The 21,661-nt window shown below is 46.4% G+C and overlaps 1 protein-coding gene across 19 annotated transcripts in view; it reads left to right on the forward strand.

The window, feature by feature from the left end:
- The window catches only part of UBR5 (ubiquitin protein ligase E3 component n-recognin 5), a 2,132,574-nt gene that overhangs the window by 805,257 nt on the left and 1,305,656 nt on the right, over positions 1-21,661 (forward strand). For all 19 annotated transcript variants that reach the window (XM_078686916.1, XM_078686920.1, XM_078686919.1 and 16 more), the window contains one exon: positions 3,010-3,133. In XM_078686916.1, coding sequence (XP_078543042.1) covers positions 3,010-3,133 — 124 coding nt within the window. The remainder of the gene's footprint in view (positions 1-3,009; positions 3,134-21,661) is intronic.

Genomic DNA, 21,661 nt, shown 5'->3' on the forward strand with positions numbered 1-21,661 from the left:
CCGTGGCAAACCTCTCTTGCCACCTGCAAGGTTCACCAGCCACTGTGATTAATCCAATATTTGGCCAACTTTCAAATGGGAGTTACCTCATGTTGAATGATCAGAGCTGCTGTGGCATGTTGCCAGTCATCCCATATCTGGTAACGGTTAGTGCCAGCGTCACTTGTTGTATGCAAGTTTTGTTCCCCCAAATAGACTCAGTCAGGGAGTCTCCATTATGGCCTTCACTGAACGCCTCTTCCATACGATTTGATACTTTAGGCAGAATGAAAGCCATTCTTTTACAATAAACCGTGCCTTTGACCTCGGCCTCAGAAACCTCTGATCTACAAATTGCAAGGACTTCGGCTGAGATACAGGCTTTTATAAGTACAAACTGCCCTATACGTTGCACAGAAATGATGGGGCGTATCTTAAACATGTCTGATACGAGCTGTATTGTGCATATATTTAAGAGCATGTGTTCGGGACTGTTAACAAGCAGTCCTCGGAATCATTATAAACTTCGTGCACTCGGTGTTTGGTGGTCTGCCACTAATTCTAGCACTTGTTGCAGGAATCCTATGCCATCCTAGACTCCTCCCTCTCCATGTTGAAGCAGGTCAACGCCATCTCCTCCTCCTGCTACAACACCCTCCGCATGCTTCTCGGGATCTACAAGTGGATCCCGACAGAAACCATTAGAACAGTAGCCCAAGCCCTCGTCAGCAGCAGGCTGGACTACGCAACACACTCTACGCAGGAATCCCCGGCCAGACACCTACGACTGCTGCAACGCATCCAGTACGCATCCGCCCGCCTGATCCTCAACATCCCTCGACGTAGCCACATCACCTCCCACCTAAGAGACCGTCACTGTCTCCCCATCAACAAGAGGATCACCTTCAAGCTCCTCACCCACGCACACAAATCACTCCACAACACCGGACCAGCCTATTTAAACAACAGACTCAACTTCTACACCCTACCCGCCAGCTCCGTTCCGCCAGCCTCGCCGCCGTCCCACGCATCCAACAAACCACCGGCGGCAGATACTTCTCCTTCCTCGCCGCCAAGACCTGGAACACCCCCTCTACCCAGCTGCGACAGGCCCAAGACCTGCTCACCTTCAGAAGACTCCTCCAGACCTGGCTCGAGCAGTAGCCGCACCCTCTGCCCTCAGCGCCTTGAGACCCTCACGGGTGAGTAGTGCGCTCTACAAGTTCACTGATTGATTGATTGATCTTACCTGCTCTACGCTGCTTGCTTTGCGGTGAAGAATGTGTGCTAGGCATGGTGCACAGCAAAGGTTGTGGATCCACTCTCTGCCACCCTTTCAGAGGTTCTCCTCTTCCTTCTTTCTCTTGCCCAGCAGGGCTCTGCTCTGGGCACTATCAAGGCCTACCTCTCGGCCATTTCAGCCTTCTTAAGGCTTCCTGATCAGCCTTATCTTTTCAAGTCCCCTGTTGTAAATAGATTCTTGAAAGGCATCACACACCTGTTTCCTCCTGTTCCCTTCTTTATGCCTCAGCTGGACTTGAATCTGGTTTTGACCTTTTTAATGTGTGCTCCCTTTGAGCTGCTCCACAACTGTCCTTTAAGGCTTCTCACGTTTAAGACGGCTTTCCTGGTTGCCATCATGTCTACCAGGAGAGTGAGCTCCATGCTCTTTTATCAGAACCTCCTTTCTTGTCTGTCCATCTGGACAAAGTGGTCCTTAGAGCCTGTCCATCCTTCTTTGCAAAGGTTGTCACTGCCATTCACGTCGGGCAGACCATCCCTTTGCCCACCTTCTTCCCGCCTCCTTCGAAAGAGGAGAGGCTCCACTGTCTGGACCCAAAATGTGCACTTTCCTTCTATTTGGATCGCACAAAACAGTTCGGGGTGGATGACCAACTCTTAGTTTGGTACGTGGGTGCAAAGAAAGGTCGAGCCGTACACAACCGAACTATCTCCTGATGGGTCGTTTTGTATATCAAAGCATGCTATATATGGTGAAGAAGGCACCTCCAGTGGGGCTGTATGCCCATTCTACCCGGGCGACAGCAGCAACTACTGCTCTGGGGTGAGGCGTATCTCTAAATGACATCTGTCAAGCAGCTACGTTGGCCTTGCTGTATATGTTTACAAAGCACTACTGTCTTGACGGTCCGTTCCGGAGAGACTGCTTCTTCGGCCGTTCGGTTCTCCAGGACTTTCTGTTGTGAGATTGGTTCGCAGACCCACCACCTGGGTTGATATTGCTGGGGTATCTCTTCTAAGGTAAGGTATCTATAACGAACATGTTTCTTTCTGATGAACAACTTACTTATCTTCAGTTACGATATATCTGTAAGAAACATTAGTTAGTTACAGATTGCTTACCGCCCACCCATCTTCCCTATTCTGCGAACTGATTTCTAGGATTAAGGTTATCCTTTCAGGGCCCTATTTTTGTACACCAGTGGCTCTTCATTTCTGGTGGGGAAAGTCATGTAGAGAACTGACGTCCGCACGCGATGGCAGCATCTGAGTAGCTGCCGCAATGTCATACCGGCGACACGCCGTCAATGACGGATGCGGAGCCGATCTATGCCACCTTCCGTCGCGCAGAGGTACTGCTGACGAAAAACTTTCCGGATCCAGTCTAACGCCCGGGGGTAATTTTAAGGCAAGGAATCTATAACTAACTAATGTTTCTTACAGTTACATTGTTACAGAAGGTAAGTAACTGGTTCAACTGGTTAAATATATGCAGAAATATACACATTTCATCTTCAATTTTTTACAAAACCTAAAATAAATATGGATAAATACAGGTAAAATTTGTAAAAAAAAGAAATATGGATAATTGCAGACGGAAATGACAATAATATACATACCATAAAACCGGGAGCCCTAATTATGATTTGTTAATTTCCTATCAAAGTTTCATATAAAAATATTTAAAGTGCTCAGCATGGTTCCCTTACTTATTTTTATTCAGTCTAAAGTTTCATTTGGTATTTCATAAGTGTTTACAATAATTACTTTTTTTCCTTTTTATTTCAGGGCCGTCTTCCGAGCCCTCCATAGTGGAATCAAAGGATCGTAAGGCAAATGCTCATTTCATATTGAAATTATTATGTGATAGTGCAGTTTTACAGCCTTATCTCCGAGATCTATTTTCCGCCAAGTAAGATTCTTAAACATTTTTGTATTAATTGAACCTAATTGGGTGCTTATTGTAAGGGTGGTAGTTGATGAAAAATGTTTTTTTTAGTATCTTACAAAATGTATTTTTATTAGAACCTCTGATTGCGAGGTCTCTGTTTTGCAGCTTTAGCATATACCAGGTGTATGCATTCTACCCTCAACCCCCCCACCCAAACTATATCATTTTAAAAACAATCCTTGTAGCTTAGCATCTTAGTTTCTGAAATCATTAAATCCCTCCACCTAAATCTACTCTAAATGTGTATAGATGTGATTTTAGAGGCAGAAAAACAGCAATATGTGAACTAAAGTGGGTTAAAAACAGTGGGTTGCTTAAACAAATCACAAATAAAAAATATCGACTACTGATTCATTTACTAGACTGAAAACTAATTTTTACATTGTTACAAGTCATTTTTTAACAGTTGTGACCTGCACAAGATTTTCACAGATAACAGCTATTTTCTTCACGTTGTTGAGCGATTTTTTAAAATGAGCAAAAATATGCATCATTCATGCATGCTACCAACAATAAACCAATGAGACTGATGCATAAGGCAATGCTGAAACATTTTGTTTGCGTTGTTCGTGAAGCTATTTGGCAGTGAAAGACCTTTGCATATTCTTAAAAATAAGAGTCATGAGACCAAACAAAAAATATTCTCATGTGTATCAGCTACGTCTTAATCAGTCCATTCAGTTACTGTGATTATTTCAAATTCTACATACTCATACAGAATTAGCTCTGTTCATTTTTGATGCCAGAAGGGCACTTATGTAGGAGAAAAAGACCTCAATAATTGCAGCTTATGCATCACAAGTAAAAGTAACCCCTGTCATTATCCAAGAGTGATTGTGCAGAAAATCCAGTTTTATTCACTATTCATGGTGGCAGTGTCTTTGGAGGGTAGACTAGATTCACACCCAACAAGGTAGAAAGGATCGACCTTACAATACATGCATAAACATTTACTTGAACAATTGCTCCGTAGTAGAATGGTCATCATTATATACATTTAGTAAACACTATGTTCGAGGCATATGAGCTGCAGATTGTACATTTAGCAATAGATCGCCACCTAGTGTTGGGCTCCGATGATTGCAGGTTGTTGCTGTCTTCTTGAAAGAAGTCTTTGTAGTCACGAGATAGGTGACTCCTCCCTTGGACAATACTGCGCATGGTCATCGACTCCATCCTCTGTTTTTTTTCCGCCACTGGGTTCGGAGGAAAGTTTTCCGCTCTGGTTAGAAAAGACTCTTTTCGGCATTTTCAAAGCGTGAAACTTTAGACAAACAACTTTCGACATCGAAGACACTTTTCGACATCACCAGCTACATCGCGGTACGTCGACACGGGCCGTTGGGCCTATCGGCGCCGTACGGCCTACGCCTCATGGACAGAACTCCATTCAAGAGATGCCCGATATGTCGAGCAAAATTCCCTCATAGCGACCATCACAAGGTTTGCAACCTCTGTCTCTCGCCAGAACACAACGAGTCGACCTGCACAGCCTGTGCCTCCTTGCGAGCGAAAAAGACCATTCGGGATCGGAGGGCCCGTCGACACGAGATGAGGAGATCAGCACCAGCACCGGAAGCCATCTTTGAGGAGATCATCGAAGAAGACTTCTCCGAGGACGAGAACCCACTCGAAGATATCTCAGAGAACGAGGCTCCACTCGTCGCCGAGTAAGACTCGCCTGATCCCCAGATCATGTCGGGAGCAGAGGACTCGGACGATTCGATTCCATCTCGACAACCCATGAGTACCTCTGCCCCTGCACAACAGACACTGCCCAAACCAAAGGCAACGGTCAGCACTCCGCCCATGGGGCCTAGTCGAGACCGAAATTTACCCTCCAACGCCCCGCCTTCGGGCTCGGCTCCGAGGAAAAAGACTACGCCTTCAGGTGCCTCGGCACCGAAAAAAACACATGTGCCAATTCCACCTCCTCCATTGGCACCGAAAAACCCTTCGACACCGAATGACTCTTCGGCACCGAAGCTAACACACCCTTCGACGCACAAAGACTCTTCGGCACCCAAACCTAAACAGGCATCGGTGCCGAAACCAAAAACAGCAACGGAACCGAAAGCTTCGACTCCGAAACCATCCGGCTCCAAAAACAAAGACGGGAAGATAGACTCCGGCGCAACAGGCCCAACAAAACCTGTCTCCACGCCGAAATCTTCGATAACGGTACCAAAGACCACAAGGCCTGATACACACAAGCCTAAACCACCTTTGGCACCGAAGAAATTGCCACAGGACTCAATAACTCCTCCTAAGGCAAAAAACAATAAAGAACCACTATCGACACCGAAGAAATCGGCGCCGAAGAGGATTATACAAGAGGAAGAACTATTTAGACCAGATCCAAAGCAGAAAAAGGTCTTTATCAATCCAAAAACTGGACATGTGGAAGCAATTCCACACAAAAAGAGACCAGCAGACACTCCACTTCCAACTGTGGTTCCTGCCAAAAAGGATTGTGCAACATCTCCAATGCACCCTTCCTCTCCTTCACCTTCTTCCTCTCCTATCACTCCATATATTGAGCCTATAGCTTCTCCTGCTCAATCTCCTGCATCATCACACCACACTGACGAAGAGTATGACTTAGGTGGGGGGATGATGTAACAGAGACACATACATACCCCTTAGATGAGGATGAAGATGTCAACCCAGAATATACCAAGGAAGATGATGCATATAATTTCCAACCAAATAATGCACCAGACATCCCTGAGCCTCAGTACTACCCCGCAAAACCTTCCTCCTCCAGAGGATAGTATTGGGTTCAATCATCTACTAAACAGAGCTGCACTTTACCACTGAGTTCCAATGCACTCTGATGCCATTGAGGAGGATTTCTTATTAGACACTTTTGAGCAGTCACAAAGATCTACTCAAATACTACCTATGATCAAAGGGGTCATTAAACATGCTCCAGAGATTTTTAAAGATCCAGTAAGGTGTAGGGTACTAAATCCAAGAATAGAGACAGTATAGACCAGCACCAGCAGATCCTATCTACATTAAAGGACATCTACCATTGGACTCTTTAGTAGTGTCAAACGCACGTAAAAGAGCCAATTCCCAGACTTCTGGTGACACACCCCCGCCTGACAAAGAATCAAAAATCATTGATGCGTCCGGGAAACGGATTGCTGCACAAGCAACAAACATATGGCGCATAGCAAACACACAAGCCTTACTCTCACGCTACAATAGGGCTCACTACGACCAACTAGAAAAGTTAATGGAACATCTACCATATCAATACAAAGATCATGCAGCAGAGCTCGCACAGGAAGGCAAACTAATATCTAATGCCTCCATTAAATGCGCACTAGATGTAGCTGACACAGCATCTAGGGCAGTTAACACCAGTGTTATCCTCAGACGTCATGCATGGTTACGCATTTCCGGTTTCAAACCAGAGGTACAAACTACCATCCTCAACCAGCCCTTCAATCAGAACCAGTTGTTCGGGCCAGAGGTAGATAATACACTAGAAAAAATGAAAAAGGACACAGAAAAAATGAAAAAGGACACAGACACTGCTAAGTCTATGGGTGCATTACAATCTACCCAGACTAGAGGTTCTTTTCGTCGCTCCTCTTATAGAGGAGGCTCCAAGCAAACCGGCGCAGATAACACGTCATCTTTTAAAACCCATACACAAACCCCCTCTAATAAGGGTTACTTTAGAGGAGGGTACAGAGGCAACAACAATAAGGGAAGAGGTAGAGGTAACAACAACAACCGCTCCTCTTCCACTCCCAAACAGTGACTTCCCTCTGCCTCCCCTACAACATTCCACCCCTGTAGGGGGCAGATTATCACAGTTCCTACCTGTCTGGGATTCCATCACAAAAGACAGGTGGGTAAGACAAATTATCCAACATGGCTACTGCCTAGAACTCACAGCAACCCCCCCAAACATACCACCCAGGCAGCGTCCTATGTCCACAGAACACATAACACTGCGTCAACAGGAAGTTCTAGCACTTCTACAAAAAGACGCTATTCAAGAGGTCCCCTTACAGGAACAAGGAACAGGAGTCTACTCCCTGTATTTCCTAATACCCAAAAAGGACGGGACATTACACCGATCCTCGACCTCGGGCCCCTAAACCACTACATTCAATCGGATAATTTTCACATGATCACTTTACAACAAGTACTCCCATTACTACAGCAGGGAGACTTTCTGACAACACTAGACCTAAAGGACGCCTATTTTCATATTCCTATACATCCTGCGCACAGGAAGTATCTAAGATTTGTCATACAAGGACAACACTGTCAGTTCAAAGTCCTTACATTCGGAGTCACAACAGCACCACAAGTGTTTACAAAGTGCTTAGCAGTAGTAGCAGCCCATCTCAGAAGACAACAGATATATGTCTTCCCTTACCTCGACGACTGGCTCATAAAAGCAAGATCGTTCAACCAGTGTGTACAACACACAAAACAAACGATTCAAACATTACACAACTTAGGGTATACAATAAACTACACCAAGTCGCACCTAGAGACTTCGCACGTTCACCAATATCTAGGAGCTACCATAGACACATCATCAGCTCTAGCCTATCCCAGTCAAGCCAGGATTCAAAGCATTCAGAGCTTGGTCTCCCTTTTTCAATACCAACACTCTCTTCAAGCCAGAGTGTTAATGAAACTAATAGGCATGATGGCGACTTGCGTGAGGAACTATGAAGATGCAAGACTGCAAATGCGCCCACTACAAGAATGTCTAGCACAACAGTGGAATCAGGCTCAAGGTCAGCTCACAGACCTGGTGTTGGTAGACAGCCGTACATGTCGCTCTCTGCAATGGTGGAACACCAAAAACTTGACAAAGGGATGGCCGTTCCGAGAACCTATTCCACAAATAGTGCTGACAACAGATGCATCCCTCACAGGATGGGGAGCCCATCTCCTGCACTATACCACTCAAGGCCAATGGAACAGCCAAAAAAACTGCTCCACATCAATCATTTAGAGCTGCTAGCGATTTACCTAGCACTCAAGACTTTTCAAGTACAAGTACAAAACAAAGCTGTTCTAATCCGGACGGACAATATGACAGCTATGTATTACATACAAAAACAGGGGGGGACACACTCTCTGCAACTATCCCAGCTTGCACAGAACATTTGGAGATGGGCCATCCCTCAAAACATACACCTGACTGTAGAACACCTTCCAGGAATTCACAATCAGATAGCAGCTCTGTTGAGTCATCAATCACAACAGATTCCTGAATGGGAGTTGCACCCACAGGTTCTACAACCATTCTTCCAAATGTGGGGGCACCCACAGATAGATCTGTTTGCCACCCACCAAAATGCAAAATGCCCAACCTTCGCCGCCAGGTTTCCACACCCGCGATCGGAGGGGAATGCAATATGGATGAAATGGTCAGGCAGATTTGCGTACGCCTTTCCGCCTCTCCCACTCATTCCACTAGTAGTACGCAAGCTCAGACAACAGTCTCTCAAACTAATACTGGTGGCACCCACATGGGCACGCCAGCCGTGGTTCACCACACTACTAGACCTCTCACTGGTTCCACATCAGAAATTACGGCTCACGCCATCCCTGTTAACACAGAACCATGGAGAAATAAGGCACCCAGACCAAGCCAACTGAATTTGGCGATCTGGCTCCTGAGGTCTTAGAGTTTGGCTACTTAAATTTACCACCAGAGTGTATGAATATAATTAAAGAAGCTAGAAGACCCACCACTAGAGCATGTTATGCTGCTAAGTGGAAAAGATTTGCAATATACTGTAACAACAATCACATTGATCCATTGGATGTTTCCATCCAAAATATTATTTGTTACCTTCTACACCTACAAAGGTCCAACTTGGCTTATTCTTCCATACGACTGCATCTAGCAGCAATTGCAGCCGATTTACAAAATAGACAGCACCTATCTCTTTTTAGAGTACCTGCGATAAAAGCATTTATGGAAGGATTAAAACGAATAATCCCACCTAGGTTACCACCACCTGCAGCAGAATGGAACCTGAACATTGTCCTTACAAGACTCATGGGACCCCCTTTTGAGCCTTTACACAAGTGTGAATTGCAATTCCTAACATGGAAGACTGCCTTCCTTGTTGCCATCACCTCTCTCAGAAGAGTTAGTGAAATACAAGCATTCACAATAGAAGAACCATTTTTTCAGATACACCCTAACAAAGTGGTTCTTAGACCTAATCCAAAATTCCTGCCAAAAGTGATTACTCCTTTTCACCTTAACCAATCAGTAGAGTTACCAGTGTTTTTCCAAAAACCAAACTCTGTTGCGAAAAGGGCTTTACACACCCTAGATGTTAGAAGAGCTCTTTTATATTACACAGACAGGAGTAAATCCTTCAGAAAGACAAAACTATTTGTATCTTTCTCTTCCCCACACAAAGGCAATCCCATATCTAAAGGAGGAATTGCCAGATGGATTGTAAAGTGTATTCAAATATGCTATCAAAAAGCTAAACGTACACTATCAGTTCCTCCTAGAGCGCACTCCACTCGCAAACTAGGAGCCTATATGGCTTTCTTAGGAAACATACCACTAGAGGACATATGTAAGGCAGCAACATGGTCTACCATACACACCTTCACTAAACACTATTGTGTTGACGTACAAGCCAAGCAGCAAGCTGCAGTAGGCCAAGCTGTACTTAAAACACTATTTCAGTATGCTGCAACGGATACAAGCGACCACCGCTAAGGGAGACACTGCTGCACAATCGTTGCTAAATGTACAATCTGCAGCTCATATGCCTCGAACGGAGTATGCTACTTACCAGTATGCATCTGTTCTTGGCATGTAGAGCTGCAGAGTTGTACATGCCCTCCCGCCTCCCCGGGACTTGTATCCGTTCCAGTACTCATCTTACTTAGATGCACACGCATGGGCATCCTTTCTCTTTACTTCTACTAACTCCATCATTTCCCATCATGGCGAAAAACAATCTGAGGATGGAGTCGATGACCATGCGCAGTATTGTCCAAGGGAGGAGTCACCTATCTCGTGACTTCAAGGACTTCTTCCAAGAAGACAACAACCTGCAATCATCCGAGCCCAACACCTGGTTGCGATCTAGTGCTAAATGTACAACTCTGCAGCTCTACATGCCAAGAACAGATGCATACTGGTAAGTAGCATATTCCATTACATGGGTGTATCATCTCAAAGAGAAGCTTAGGTAGGTCAGATATATTTAAAGCAGTTGGCGCTAATAGTACGTCACACCCTCCTCCACTAAAATACTGCTACATAAAAAATGTAGGCACATCATTTGTCTTGAATTGGTTTGTGTGGCAAAGGAAACTTGTTAATTACCTTCAAAATGATTTTCTAGTGTTAAACCTTTCTAGATTCACATTCAACCCTTGTGCTGCTTATTGAATTAGTGCACAAAATAAAAACAAAAGATACAATGAATCAAAGGATCCCAGTATATAAAAATAGGCAGGAAAAAATCTGAATGTGGAAAGATGGAGACTAGAAACGTTCCTTTTTTAGGTCTCGGCTAGAAGCACGCGAAGCGCGTTCTCGCCGAGAACTGTAGTCGTTGGCTCAGCCGACAACGAGTGGAGACCAGAGCTGGCCACGTGCGCAGCATCGTCAATGGGAGTGGGAGAGACAAGAGCTGGCCACGCACGCATGGGATTTGGTCGCGCGTGTGAGTCAGTCTCCAATTTAGTCTCGGAGCTGCCAATGTACACGCTCACGGCGACGGGGTCTCCGCCGCGCGCCACAGCCCCATGATGAAGGTGACGTCCGTGGACGCTCGCCATCTCCGGTGGCTGCTCCGCGCGGGCCCGGCCGGCGGCCGCTGCTCCTGGACTGCCGGCCCTCACTGGACTTCCTGTGCTCCAGCGCCTTGCTCGCTGAGGTTTCACAATGCTGATATCCGCTTTGGCCCGGATTACGAATTGCTTGGTGCAGAGGTACCACATTTACAGCGTCTGCAGTCACTAATGCCAGTTGTAATTACGCCTCTGCACTGTGCAACTATGAGTTTTTGTCCCTGGAATTTCAGGTTACAAATTCCAATCCCGGGGACAAATCTGCTCCCATTTTCCACCCTCTCGGAGGAGGAGACAAAGCAAAACCTGGGATGGATGAGCTAAACCCACACAAACCTAAGGAACTTGAGAGCTCAGGCAGGCGGGCGGGGGGAGTGAAATGGAATCTACATTTGGAGGGGTCTTTGGGAGAGACCAAGTATTTTGTCAGGGTAAAGCATTGTATTTATTTTTTTTAAGCACCAAACACGGGATAACCGTTCCGGTTTTAGAAATATGTGCTGCATTGCTCCCATGATGTGCTTTCAATGAGAGATACCTGTAATTACCTTTGAAGGCGATAACGCGCACATTATTTTAGTGTCACTGTTTCGCACACTTCTGAGAACCGTGAAAAAAAGCGAAGTGACCTACCGATAGGTACAAATTTCACCGCAGAGCACGAGAAATTTTCCACATTGTAAATAAAAAGAGCCTTCTGTTATGCTTCATTTTTCTAAATCCGCTTTCCTTAATTAGAAGCCAATTACGTGTGTGGCCAAGCAGTTAGTGCCAATGCTCTGCTCACAGTGCTGTTTAAAAATATTAAACAGTCCATGGAATTAAAAACACGTGGACACGCATCATTCCTGTGGGTGCTAGAGAAGCAGACCTTTGTGGGTAGAAGTTTCACTCATGGGAGTTGGCAAAGATGGGCATATTTGTCAGCCTTGGATGAGAAACCCTGAATTATAATGGCGGTTTCATCCATTTCACATCTTGTGATCTTGCTCAATGTGTATAGTTTTTGTGTACCTTATTTCTACTGTCTTCTCTGACAATGAGTATCTACAACTTCTAGCATACTGAACCATCAGTGTACCGCTATATAAAAACTGAACATTTATGCTAAAATCCCACTCCATTCTGAATTACACGTTGAACGTTAAAAGTTTGGCTATCACGGCAGTAAATGAGTCGTTTAATTAAAGAATGTTAACAGGAAGGCCGGTCCATCTCGAGCTGGATTTCTTTTTTTTTTTTTTTTTTTTGAGTCAAGACACCAAGTCACTGGATGGCTGTTAAGATCCAGAGTGCCAACTTCAACATCACATAACAGGGTACCCACTTCCTATTTCAGTAGCAAAAGTACAGAATCCCCGCCTAGAGGAGAGCGCAGGACAGGGCCATACCAAGTTGATTACTTGCTGGCATGTGCTTTTCTACAGCCTGTGTTTGCCGGAGGCCGCAGAACCAGCACAGAGGAAAGCTTTGTGTTTTTTCATGCAAATACAATAAGCTTCTAATGCCAGCAGCCCCAGGAGGCAGCAGCATGCTTGAGTGGCAGAGGTGAAAGAGCAGGAGGAAGGGCCTTCCCTGCCCCCTTCAGTCCCGGGGGTTTTCTCTTAGTTGCCGTGAGATATGGGGTAGGAATGCTAATTTGTCTCCGCTGTTCACCAGACAGCAGCACGGAGAGCTGGAATGTTGGGACGAGAGCACGGATTCAAGAAAGGGTGAACTGTGCCAGGCCTTTGCTGGCCCTTTAAATCCCTGGAGCCGACAAGATAAGTCTGCTGCAGGATGTGAGGTAATTTGTTCGGTTTTTGTTTTTAAACTGCAAATTTATATAAACTTTACTTTTTTTTAACCAATAAAGGGCTTACGTTTGGGCTACTGGGACATGTATGGAAATGTAGAGGTAGATCATGTGACTAATGTGGATGAAAGTTCACAGGAAGAAGTGGGCTGGTCAGTGGAGAGATGTCCTGGCATGCTGGTGCGTGTGAAAGGCCCGTGTTGCACAGTCACATACGTGACTCTGCTTGTGACGCACTCATCCCCAGACCCGCTTGCCGTTTAGAGGCTATGACCTCCAGAGAAAGTCACATTTCCCAAGGCCACGCCTGCTCCTTCCCAGTTCCATGCTAAAAACATTACACAGCATTACTGAAGAGTGACTCTACTTATCGGAACACCGAGTCTCACTTGAATAATTCCACTTTGAAAGGCTGTGATGTTTTGGAGGATCAACACATTCCCCTGCGTGTTCATGTAGCACTCGAAATGTATTTTATTTGATGGAGAACAAGAATTCCCATGGCTGCAGCTTGCCACGCTGTACTTCGGCGTGTGTTGCGCCACCCGTCTCCTGTGTGTCCGGCAGGGGCCGTGGGAGTCAGGATGTGTGTATGCGGGCTGGTCTCTTGTGGACTCCACGCCCTCTCGATGCTGCCAGCCCCGGTCACACGGGAGTACGCGGAGGCGTATCATGCCGGGGTAGCTGTGGAGAGTCCAGTCATCTGTTTTCAAGTAAGGCATGGTTTCAAGAAAACCATGGACGGAAGCTCGGAAGCATAGGCCTCTCTAAAACCTAACGTGATTGGCCTTTGGTACCGATGTGATCTGAAACCATACTCTACAATCCCCGGCCCCCAATTCTACCTCGCTCGTTATACTCAGTGAAAGGGGCTTTTAGCCAACCCTCTTCATCCATTGGTCGGCTGTCATTCACATTTTTACTCTTCCCAATACAGCAAAAAAATGGGGCGATGGGTCAGCCTACTTCATCCTTTGGGCTACCTTCACTGTGAGTGACAACATTCTGCTCTTTTTCAAGAGGCACACTCGCACACAGTGATGGACTAGTATGGCTGGGTGTAGTTACAATACAGAGTTTGCAAAAAAATTCATGCAACACATTGTCATATGTAATGCCAATAACTCAAACTTTATTGCTGCGAGACCTATTGCATTGCAAATGCTTGTTTTTTTTTTGGGATGGATACTTCTCACTGCAGGTTTATCACCTTTTGAATATCCCCAGCTCCAGTCTGGATCCTAAAACTCCAACAGCAGTGCTCCAGCACACCAGTAGGTGGTATCCTGCGGCTCTGCACCAACTTCTTCCATTCCATAAGAGTAGTATATAAGTGCCACCCATAAGCTCCCATGCCAGTTCTTTTCTTTCCGCACTTTCAGATGCAGATCTGAAACTTTGTTTTTTTTCTTCATATCTTCAAGAGATCTTGCTCATGGATTTGTTTCTCTTACATTTTTCCAGTGTTCTAGGGGTCTTAGTATTGCTAAGACTAAAGCGTTTAAACCTTGCAGGAACAGTCACAGACTGATAACTATGACAGATCTCAAGAGGTCGGTGCATGGCTCCAGGGCCTGCAACGTCTACTCCCAGATTAAACCAAAAGTCCTCTGAGAACGTGAAGCTAAGGTCTACGTGGCAAAACACCATAAGAATCCACACAATTCCTTCACCCAGTCGAAGTCGAGTGTGTACACTCTGTCTTCATCGAAGTTGAAGTCAAGAGTAAGCCCAAAAAGAACCAGAGGAAGTACAAACAGGACTCCGCCCCTTCCGAAGCACAAGGGCATTACCATGCCTCCATGTCTTGCTCCCATTCCACTTAGAAGCTGATATCTGAAAGAGACAGTTACAGATTCCTTTCCTTAGAATTACCCCAAGACGTTAGACTGGATGTAAATGTAAATGTAAATGTAAATGTACAGGAATTTATATAGCGCAAATCACCGAGCGGTTTCTAAGCGCTTGCTTAGGGAACCCGTCCTGGTATTCCCCTGTGAGATAACCCCGGCAGGGTATCCGCAAGGTGAAAGCCAGGCATCCCGCCGCGAGGGGCCGTTGTGGAGATTAAGCAAGCTATTGCCCAGAGTCGCAGAGTGTGAACCCGTGAATCGAATAGGCACCGGAGCGAGAATTGTTGAGTCCATGGACATTTTAGGACTCAAGACCCCGCCGAGCCGGGAATTGAACCCTGGTCCCGGGCTGACCTCTGCTTCCAGTTCTGCCTCCTCTAACCAGTGAGCCACACTTCTCTGTGGCTCCAGAGAATTTTTTCTCTTAGTAGTACCCCAGCGCGTTTGTAGGTGGCGTTGGTCGACTGCGCGTCTGTGTTGTGGTCGCTAGGATGACGTTGCAGCATCTACCTAGACGCTGCCCCTGCGCGCTGACATCCGTTCCTTCTTTTCCCACAACATCCTAGCGAAGATCCGAAGAGAGCTTACCCCTTAGTCACTTTTTTGACTAAACTTTTGTCAAGTTCTCTTTTTTCGAGTCAACTCCTGGTGCGCGAGGGATGTCACATCGTCGAACCGGTTTCAAGCCCTGCGAGGTCTGTCACAAACTAATGTCTGTGACGGACCCGTACCTCATGTGCCTCTGGTGTCTGGAGCGCGACCAAGTCGTGCTCCGACTGCCGGGCCATGAATCTGAAGTCTTTGGGGGAGTGGCCCCGAATGCTCTTGGATGCCGGGCAGTCGGCTGTGCGTCGTTCATGGTCTGGCCCAAGGAAAAGGTCTTGAGATCGGCCGCGGAGCCACCACACCTCGTCCCAAGTCTTTGCACTCCTCGGGTAAGTCGAATCACAAGAAGGTGAAGGAGCATTGTCGCTCTTCGCCTTATCCCCGTTGGTCGGCTGACGCAAGGCGGGACCCGGAGCTTCGTCCCTCTAAGGCTCCATTTTTTGGTGCCTGACTAGGGGGCAACTTTATGCCTCCCCCCATTTCCGGGAGCCGGCGCATCCCCTGTCCAGCTTCGTACATTCTACGAAGCCCTTGTAAGAAACTGCCTCTATATATACTGCACCAAAGTGAGGTACAGTGTTTATAGAGTCCCAGGTTCTCCAGAGGTTTGGCACAGGCTAAAGTTGGATAAAACCTTACTCTCAAGTGGTTGCTTGGTCGAGCAGTAAGGCAGTATCAGAAGACAGTGTAGAGCATTTGATGTACACAGTCTACACAATTAGCAAATGGTCGCACACACTCAATAACTGAACTCTAGGCCAATAGTTTTGTATAAAAAATATAATGTTTTATTTCTAGAACCAAGCAAGCCTGGTACAGGTAAGCATAAAAATACTTTTCAGTAGTAAATTACTTGTATGAACACAGTTCAAAATAGCAATGTAACTTGTACTGGATTTGGTTACAGTTTTAAGAAAGCAGTTTGCAACACATTGCAGGTATAGTACATTCAAATTAATGAGCTTTTTAAGTAAATTGCAGTTAATTACTGTTCAGATTACTTTTGCTAACACATGACTGGATCCTAGATTCAGCCCTGGGACCTTTCCTGAAAACAGGTGAGTAAATGCGTTTTGGTAAAGGTATGATTTTTAAAGATTATTATTGCATTTCAAAAGTTGACACTTAGAAACATTTTCACATAGAATCACCAATGTTATCCTATGGGAGGAAATTCACTTAGCAGGTAAGTTAGGATATCGTAACTTTTTCTTACTCAGTGCTGGATCCTGGATTCAGCACTGGGACATTTTCTGAAAACAGTTGAGAAAATGGGTTTTGGTTATTCGGCTGATTTTTAAGGAATATTCTTAGTTTTCAAAAGTCGACAATTTGAAACTTTTTGGCAGGAAAAGTGTCAATGTTATTCTATGAGGATAAAGAGGATATCGGTTTCCAGGTAGGTAATCGGTTTTTGGAGTTAGGGTCCTGGGGTTAGACTCTGGGGTCTCCCAGGGTCAGTGTTGAACTGTTGTCGCACCCTCAGCGGCTCTCGGGCGGCTGGGTGCAGAGTGTTGAGGCCCAATGTTATCCATGGAGGATAGGGGTAAGTTCAGGGGAAGTTGGGAACCAAGTTGGCACAAAAGGAGCACCCTCAGCGGCACTAGGGCCGCCGGGTGCAGGTTGCTGTTTTGAGGTCGGGCTCCCTGTTGATTTCAATAGAGATTCTCCGGGACAAAGAAACACTGCAGGCTTGGGGGACAAGGATCTTCCAGGAGCGACCACCACTTCGAGGGGTACGTAGGAATAGAGAAGGATGGTTGGGCACACAGGCCGTGGGGCGTCGGGTGCAGGGGTTCCTTGGGACGTCGGATTTTCTTTCCCGCTCTGGTTGCGGTAGGGGGGGTTCCTCTGGATTGAGGCTGCAGGTGTCGTCTTGAGGCAGATCAGGGGTCGCCGGATCTCGTGTCGGGATCGCCTGTGGGACCTCCATGTGGTGTTTGTTCACTCAAACACAGATCGGGCTTGGCGGGTGCAGAGTGTGCTGGATTCACGGTTTCTGGCAGGCACCAGAAGCTGCAGTTTAAACACGTCCGGTGTTCACGGGAGAAACAGTTTGGAAAGCGAATGCAGGCAGGTCCGGGGTTTTTGAAGTTGCTGGCCGCTGGACACCCTGGGGTTTTGCAGGAGCAGGTTAGAGTGGAGACAGGCTAGAGGGAAGACAGGCCTGTAGGGCTGGGGCAAAGTCAGTGGGCGTCGTCCTATTGTTAGCTCTGCACGACTTCTCTTTCTCCTTTTTTTCTTGTTGTTGCTGGATCTGAGGAAGGAAGGTGGGGTGCCCCTAAATAATAAATTTAGGGGTGTTACAGGTAGGTCAAGGGCAGGGACCAATGGGTCCCTTCCCTGGGGTGGATACACCCCCCTATACTGCCACTCTCCAGTGGGAGTGGGGCAGGAGCCTGTCTCTGGTTGGCTGGGTCCCCCATACTCAAGATGGCGGGGACTTGAGGTTGTGCTTCACCTCGCCTCCCCCACCTTAGGGGTGGAGTTGGCAGAGGTGGGCACACCTCTCTTCCTCACTTTGTTTTTCCCACCGGGTCTCTCTCCCAAAGTCGGGGTTTAGGAAAGTGGCTCTATATATACTGGGCCAAAGTAAGGTACAGTGTGTATAGAGTCTTCGGAGGTTTGGCAGAGACAAAAATTAGATATAACCTTACTCTCTAAAGTTGTAGCTGGTTGAGCAGTAAAGCAGTATCAGAGGACAGTGTATAGCATTTGTTGTACGAACTCAGTCAGCAAATGGTCTCACACACTCAAGAACTGAACTCTAAGATAATTGTTTTGTATCAAAAGATATAGTTGTTTTATTTTAGAACCGACAAGGTATCAAAATATACTTGCTCAGGATGAGTTACTTTAGTTAAATACTTTTCAAATAGACAATAGACTTTTTGAATGCAGTAGCTACAGTTTGTTGCAATAGGCAACACAATTTCAAACACAATGCAACATTGAGCTCAATGGGAATTTCTGGTTAAATTTGTTTATTTATTTATTTATGGGTTTATACCGCGCTTGAATCAACTCCCGGAGGAGGATCTCTGCGCACAAAACACCAGAAACAACAATTTAGGAGAGCAAGCATTTAAATGAGCTAGTTCTGAAACAGGAAGGTTTTCAGCTTTTTCCTGAAAATCAAGTGTTCTGGGCATTGCCTAAGCATCAAGGGGAGCTTGTTCCATAATGTGGGGCCAACCACTGACAGAGCTTTGCCGCCCTGTCTTGCCTTTTTTTCCCTAGGCACTCGAAGGAGAATCTGGTTGCTAGACCTGAGGGAGCGGGCGGGATTATATGGTACAAATGTATCTGTCAGATAGGAAGGTCCTAGTCCGTGTAGACTTTTGTGGATGACACAACAGGTCTTAAATTTTACCCTTTGGCGAACTGATAGCCAGTGCAGTTTGTCCAAAAGGGGTCTTGACGGAGATATAGGAGGGGCATTCAGGACCAGCCTAGCAGCAGTGTTTTGAACTACTTGGAGTTTTGCTAATATTCCCTCGTTGGCTGATGCCAGCAGTCCGTTACAGTAGTCAAGACGACTAAGTATAAGGGCCTGTACCAAAGTCTTTCTAGTAAAGTCAGGAAGTAAGGTGAACACTTTGCGGAGAAGACCTATAACGTGGAAGCAGGAACCCACAATGTTGTTTCCATGCTGTTTTAGGAATAGCTCCTGATCCAAACGTACCCCCAGGTTCTTCACTGCCTGTTCGGGGGAAGGAACTGGGCCTAGATCTTGCGGCCACCAATCAGGGGTCCATAGGATTTTGGCCTCCCCAAAGAGCAGGACCTCAGTCTTACCTACATTACATTGTAGGAAGTTCGAGGACATCCACTGGGCTACTGCCTTCATGCCGTCGGAAAAGGAGGTTTTAACCTCGGTGGTAAGAGATTTAAACGGAAAAAGGAGCTGTGTGTCATCCACGTATGACACCGGGATGAAACCAAAAGCTCTCATGATCCTAGCCAGGGGGGCCACGTAGATATTGAAAAGGGTAGGGCTCAAGCAAGAGCCCTGTGGCACCCCCTTTGTGATCTCTACCTCCGCTGAACGGAACTCACCCATGTTGACACATTGGGTGCGATCGGATAGGAAACTCCTCACCCAAGCCAGTGCCATACTCTTGAGGCCGATCTCTGCAAGCCGTCTAAGCAGGATGTTATGGGATACAGTATCGAACGCTGCCGATAAGTCTAACAGTACCAGAACCACGGAGTAACCCCTGTCCTGGTACATGTGAAGATCGTCCATGACTGACAGCAATGCTGACTCGGTGCTGTAATTTGGTCTAAAGCCGGATTGAGAATGATCCAGGCTACCTGACTGTTCGATAAAGTTTGAAAGATATTTGTTCACATGCTTCTCTGTGAGTTTTCCCAAGAATGGAAGCAAGGATATCGGCCTGAGGTTGGACAAATCCGTCCACGGAGTTGAGGAGTTTTTGCGAATGGGTCTCAGCAGTGCCTTTTCCCACTCCAGAGGGACTCGGCCTTCAGCCAGCGAGAGACTGACTAGGCTCTGAATCCCAGGGTCGAGCGTGCTGCCAACCACAGGCATTATTCTGGCTGGGATAAGATCAGAAGGACTGCCACTCTTAATTTGCTCATTAGGCTTTCTACCTCTTTTAAGGAGATGGGAAGGAACATGGCGAGAACCGCAGAATTGACTTCTTCCACAGCCTGGGACAGTACTATAGGCCGGCTTATAGATAGATTAGAGTTGGTCATTTTCTCCTAAATCCTGTCTATCTTGTTAGTGAAGAAATGGGAGATTTCCTCACATAGTTGCTGTGATGGTAAATCCAAGCTCTCGCAGGCTACTGGCTTAACAAAGGACTGCAAGATCTGATACAGGACCTTCGAAACGTTACCGGCTGCAGAAAGTTGGGATGCAATGTAATTCTTGCGAGCTGCTCTGATAGCTTTATGGTAGATGTTTAGGGCCCTCCAGTAGCAGTTCTTATCTTCCAGATAGGCTGTTCTCCATACCTTTTCAAGTTTCCTAGAGGCTTGTTTTAGGGACCGTAAATGCTCAGAGAACCATACTTCCTGCTTATGTGCAGGTCGTTGTTTAAACAGTTTCAGAGGAGCAATGGTATCTACCGCTATATGGATTGCTCGTTCATATTTGGAGAGAGCCACCTCAATCCCCTCCGCTGGAGAGATGTAGGGCTCTACGAACCTCTCCTTAAAGACCTCCTGGGTCATTTTATGCCATTGTCTTCGCCTGATGGGTAGCGCCAATAATTGGGGGGGGGAGGTTTACAAAAGTTAAGTGTATAAAATTCCAGAATAAAGTGATCTGTCCAGTTAACCTGCCTAGGAGGAAGCCAGTTGATTGTGGGAGAATTAGAAAAAATTAGGTCCAAGGTATGCCCGGCCTGTTGCGTGGGGCCGATGTTTACCTGAGTAAGACCCAATAATGAAAGATCCGTCAATGAAGACTGGGCCTCCCCACAGTCTTGCAGTTCACTATGCACATTAAAATCCCCAAGGAGTATGAAATCGCTGTCTGAATTCACATGCGGAGCCAGCGCCTCCACTAGAGAAATAGAAAAGTTCGCACAAGGGCCGGGGGGGGGGGGGGGCGGTACACCAGAGCCCCTTTTCGGCTGGCCTTAGTGGAGGTATTGATCTTGAAAATCAGCAGTTCCAGATCTGGGGTGCAGCATTGGTCTAGTATAGAAATAGCTATATCACTCCTATATACAATGGCTATACCACCTCCTGTCTTGATGGGGCGGTCTAGTCTGACTATTTTGTATCCGTCAGGGATCCCTAAGGTGATGGTAGGGACCGAGTGGGGTTTCAGCCATGTTCCTGTTAAGAAACATAGGTCAGGTTGTAATGATGAGAAGGTCCCAGACCTCTATATAATGCTTGGGCAGTGATCTAATATTGCAGAGCAAGTTCTTTCCTCCTAGTTGTGTGTTAGGGCCCAACCCCCTTGCCAATGCTTGATGGTAGAAAGCATACTCCTCGTGTTGTGCCTGAAAATGACAGTAACGACAGGAGAACGGGCCCACCGGGAGGGATTCCACCTCCCTTACACAGCCCAAATGAGGAGTTGTCCGCAAACCTAAGAGAGCCTGTGGAGAGTAACTCTCCCGGGCACTGGAAGGACAGCCTGGGTCAGCAGATGTAAAAGCCATGGCCCCTGGCCCCGTCCTGTCGCGCGCAGACGGGCTTCTCTTTGGCTTGTCTTAGGCGCTCCCCTGCGCGCGACCGCTGCGCGCTCAGAGCGACAAATGCAATTAGTTACTTTGTGGATTACTTTTCTAACCACACGACTGGTTCCTAGATTCAGACCCGGGACATGAGCTGTAAACAATTAAGTAAAAGCGTTTTGGCTACAGTAGTGATTTTTAAGGAATATTATTGTATTTTAAAAGTTGACACTTGGAAGCTTTTTCAGTT

The sequence above is a fragment of the Lissotriton helveticus genome, chromosome 4_1, assembly GCF_964261635.1.
Source record: "Lissotriton helveticus chromosome 4_1, aLisHel1.1, whole genome shotgun sequence".
Lineage (NCBI taxonomy): Eukaryota > Metazoa > Chordata > Amphibia > Caudata > Salamandridae > Lissotriton > Lissotriton helveticus.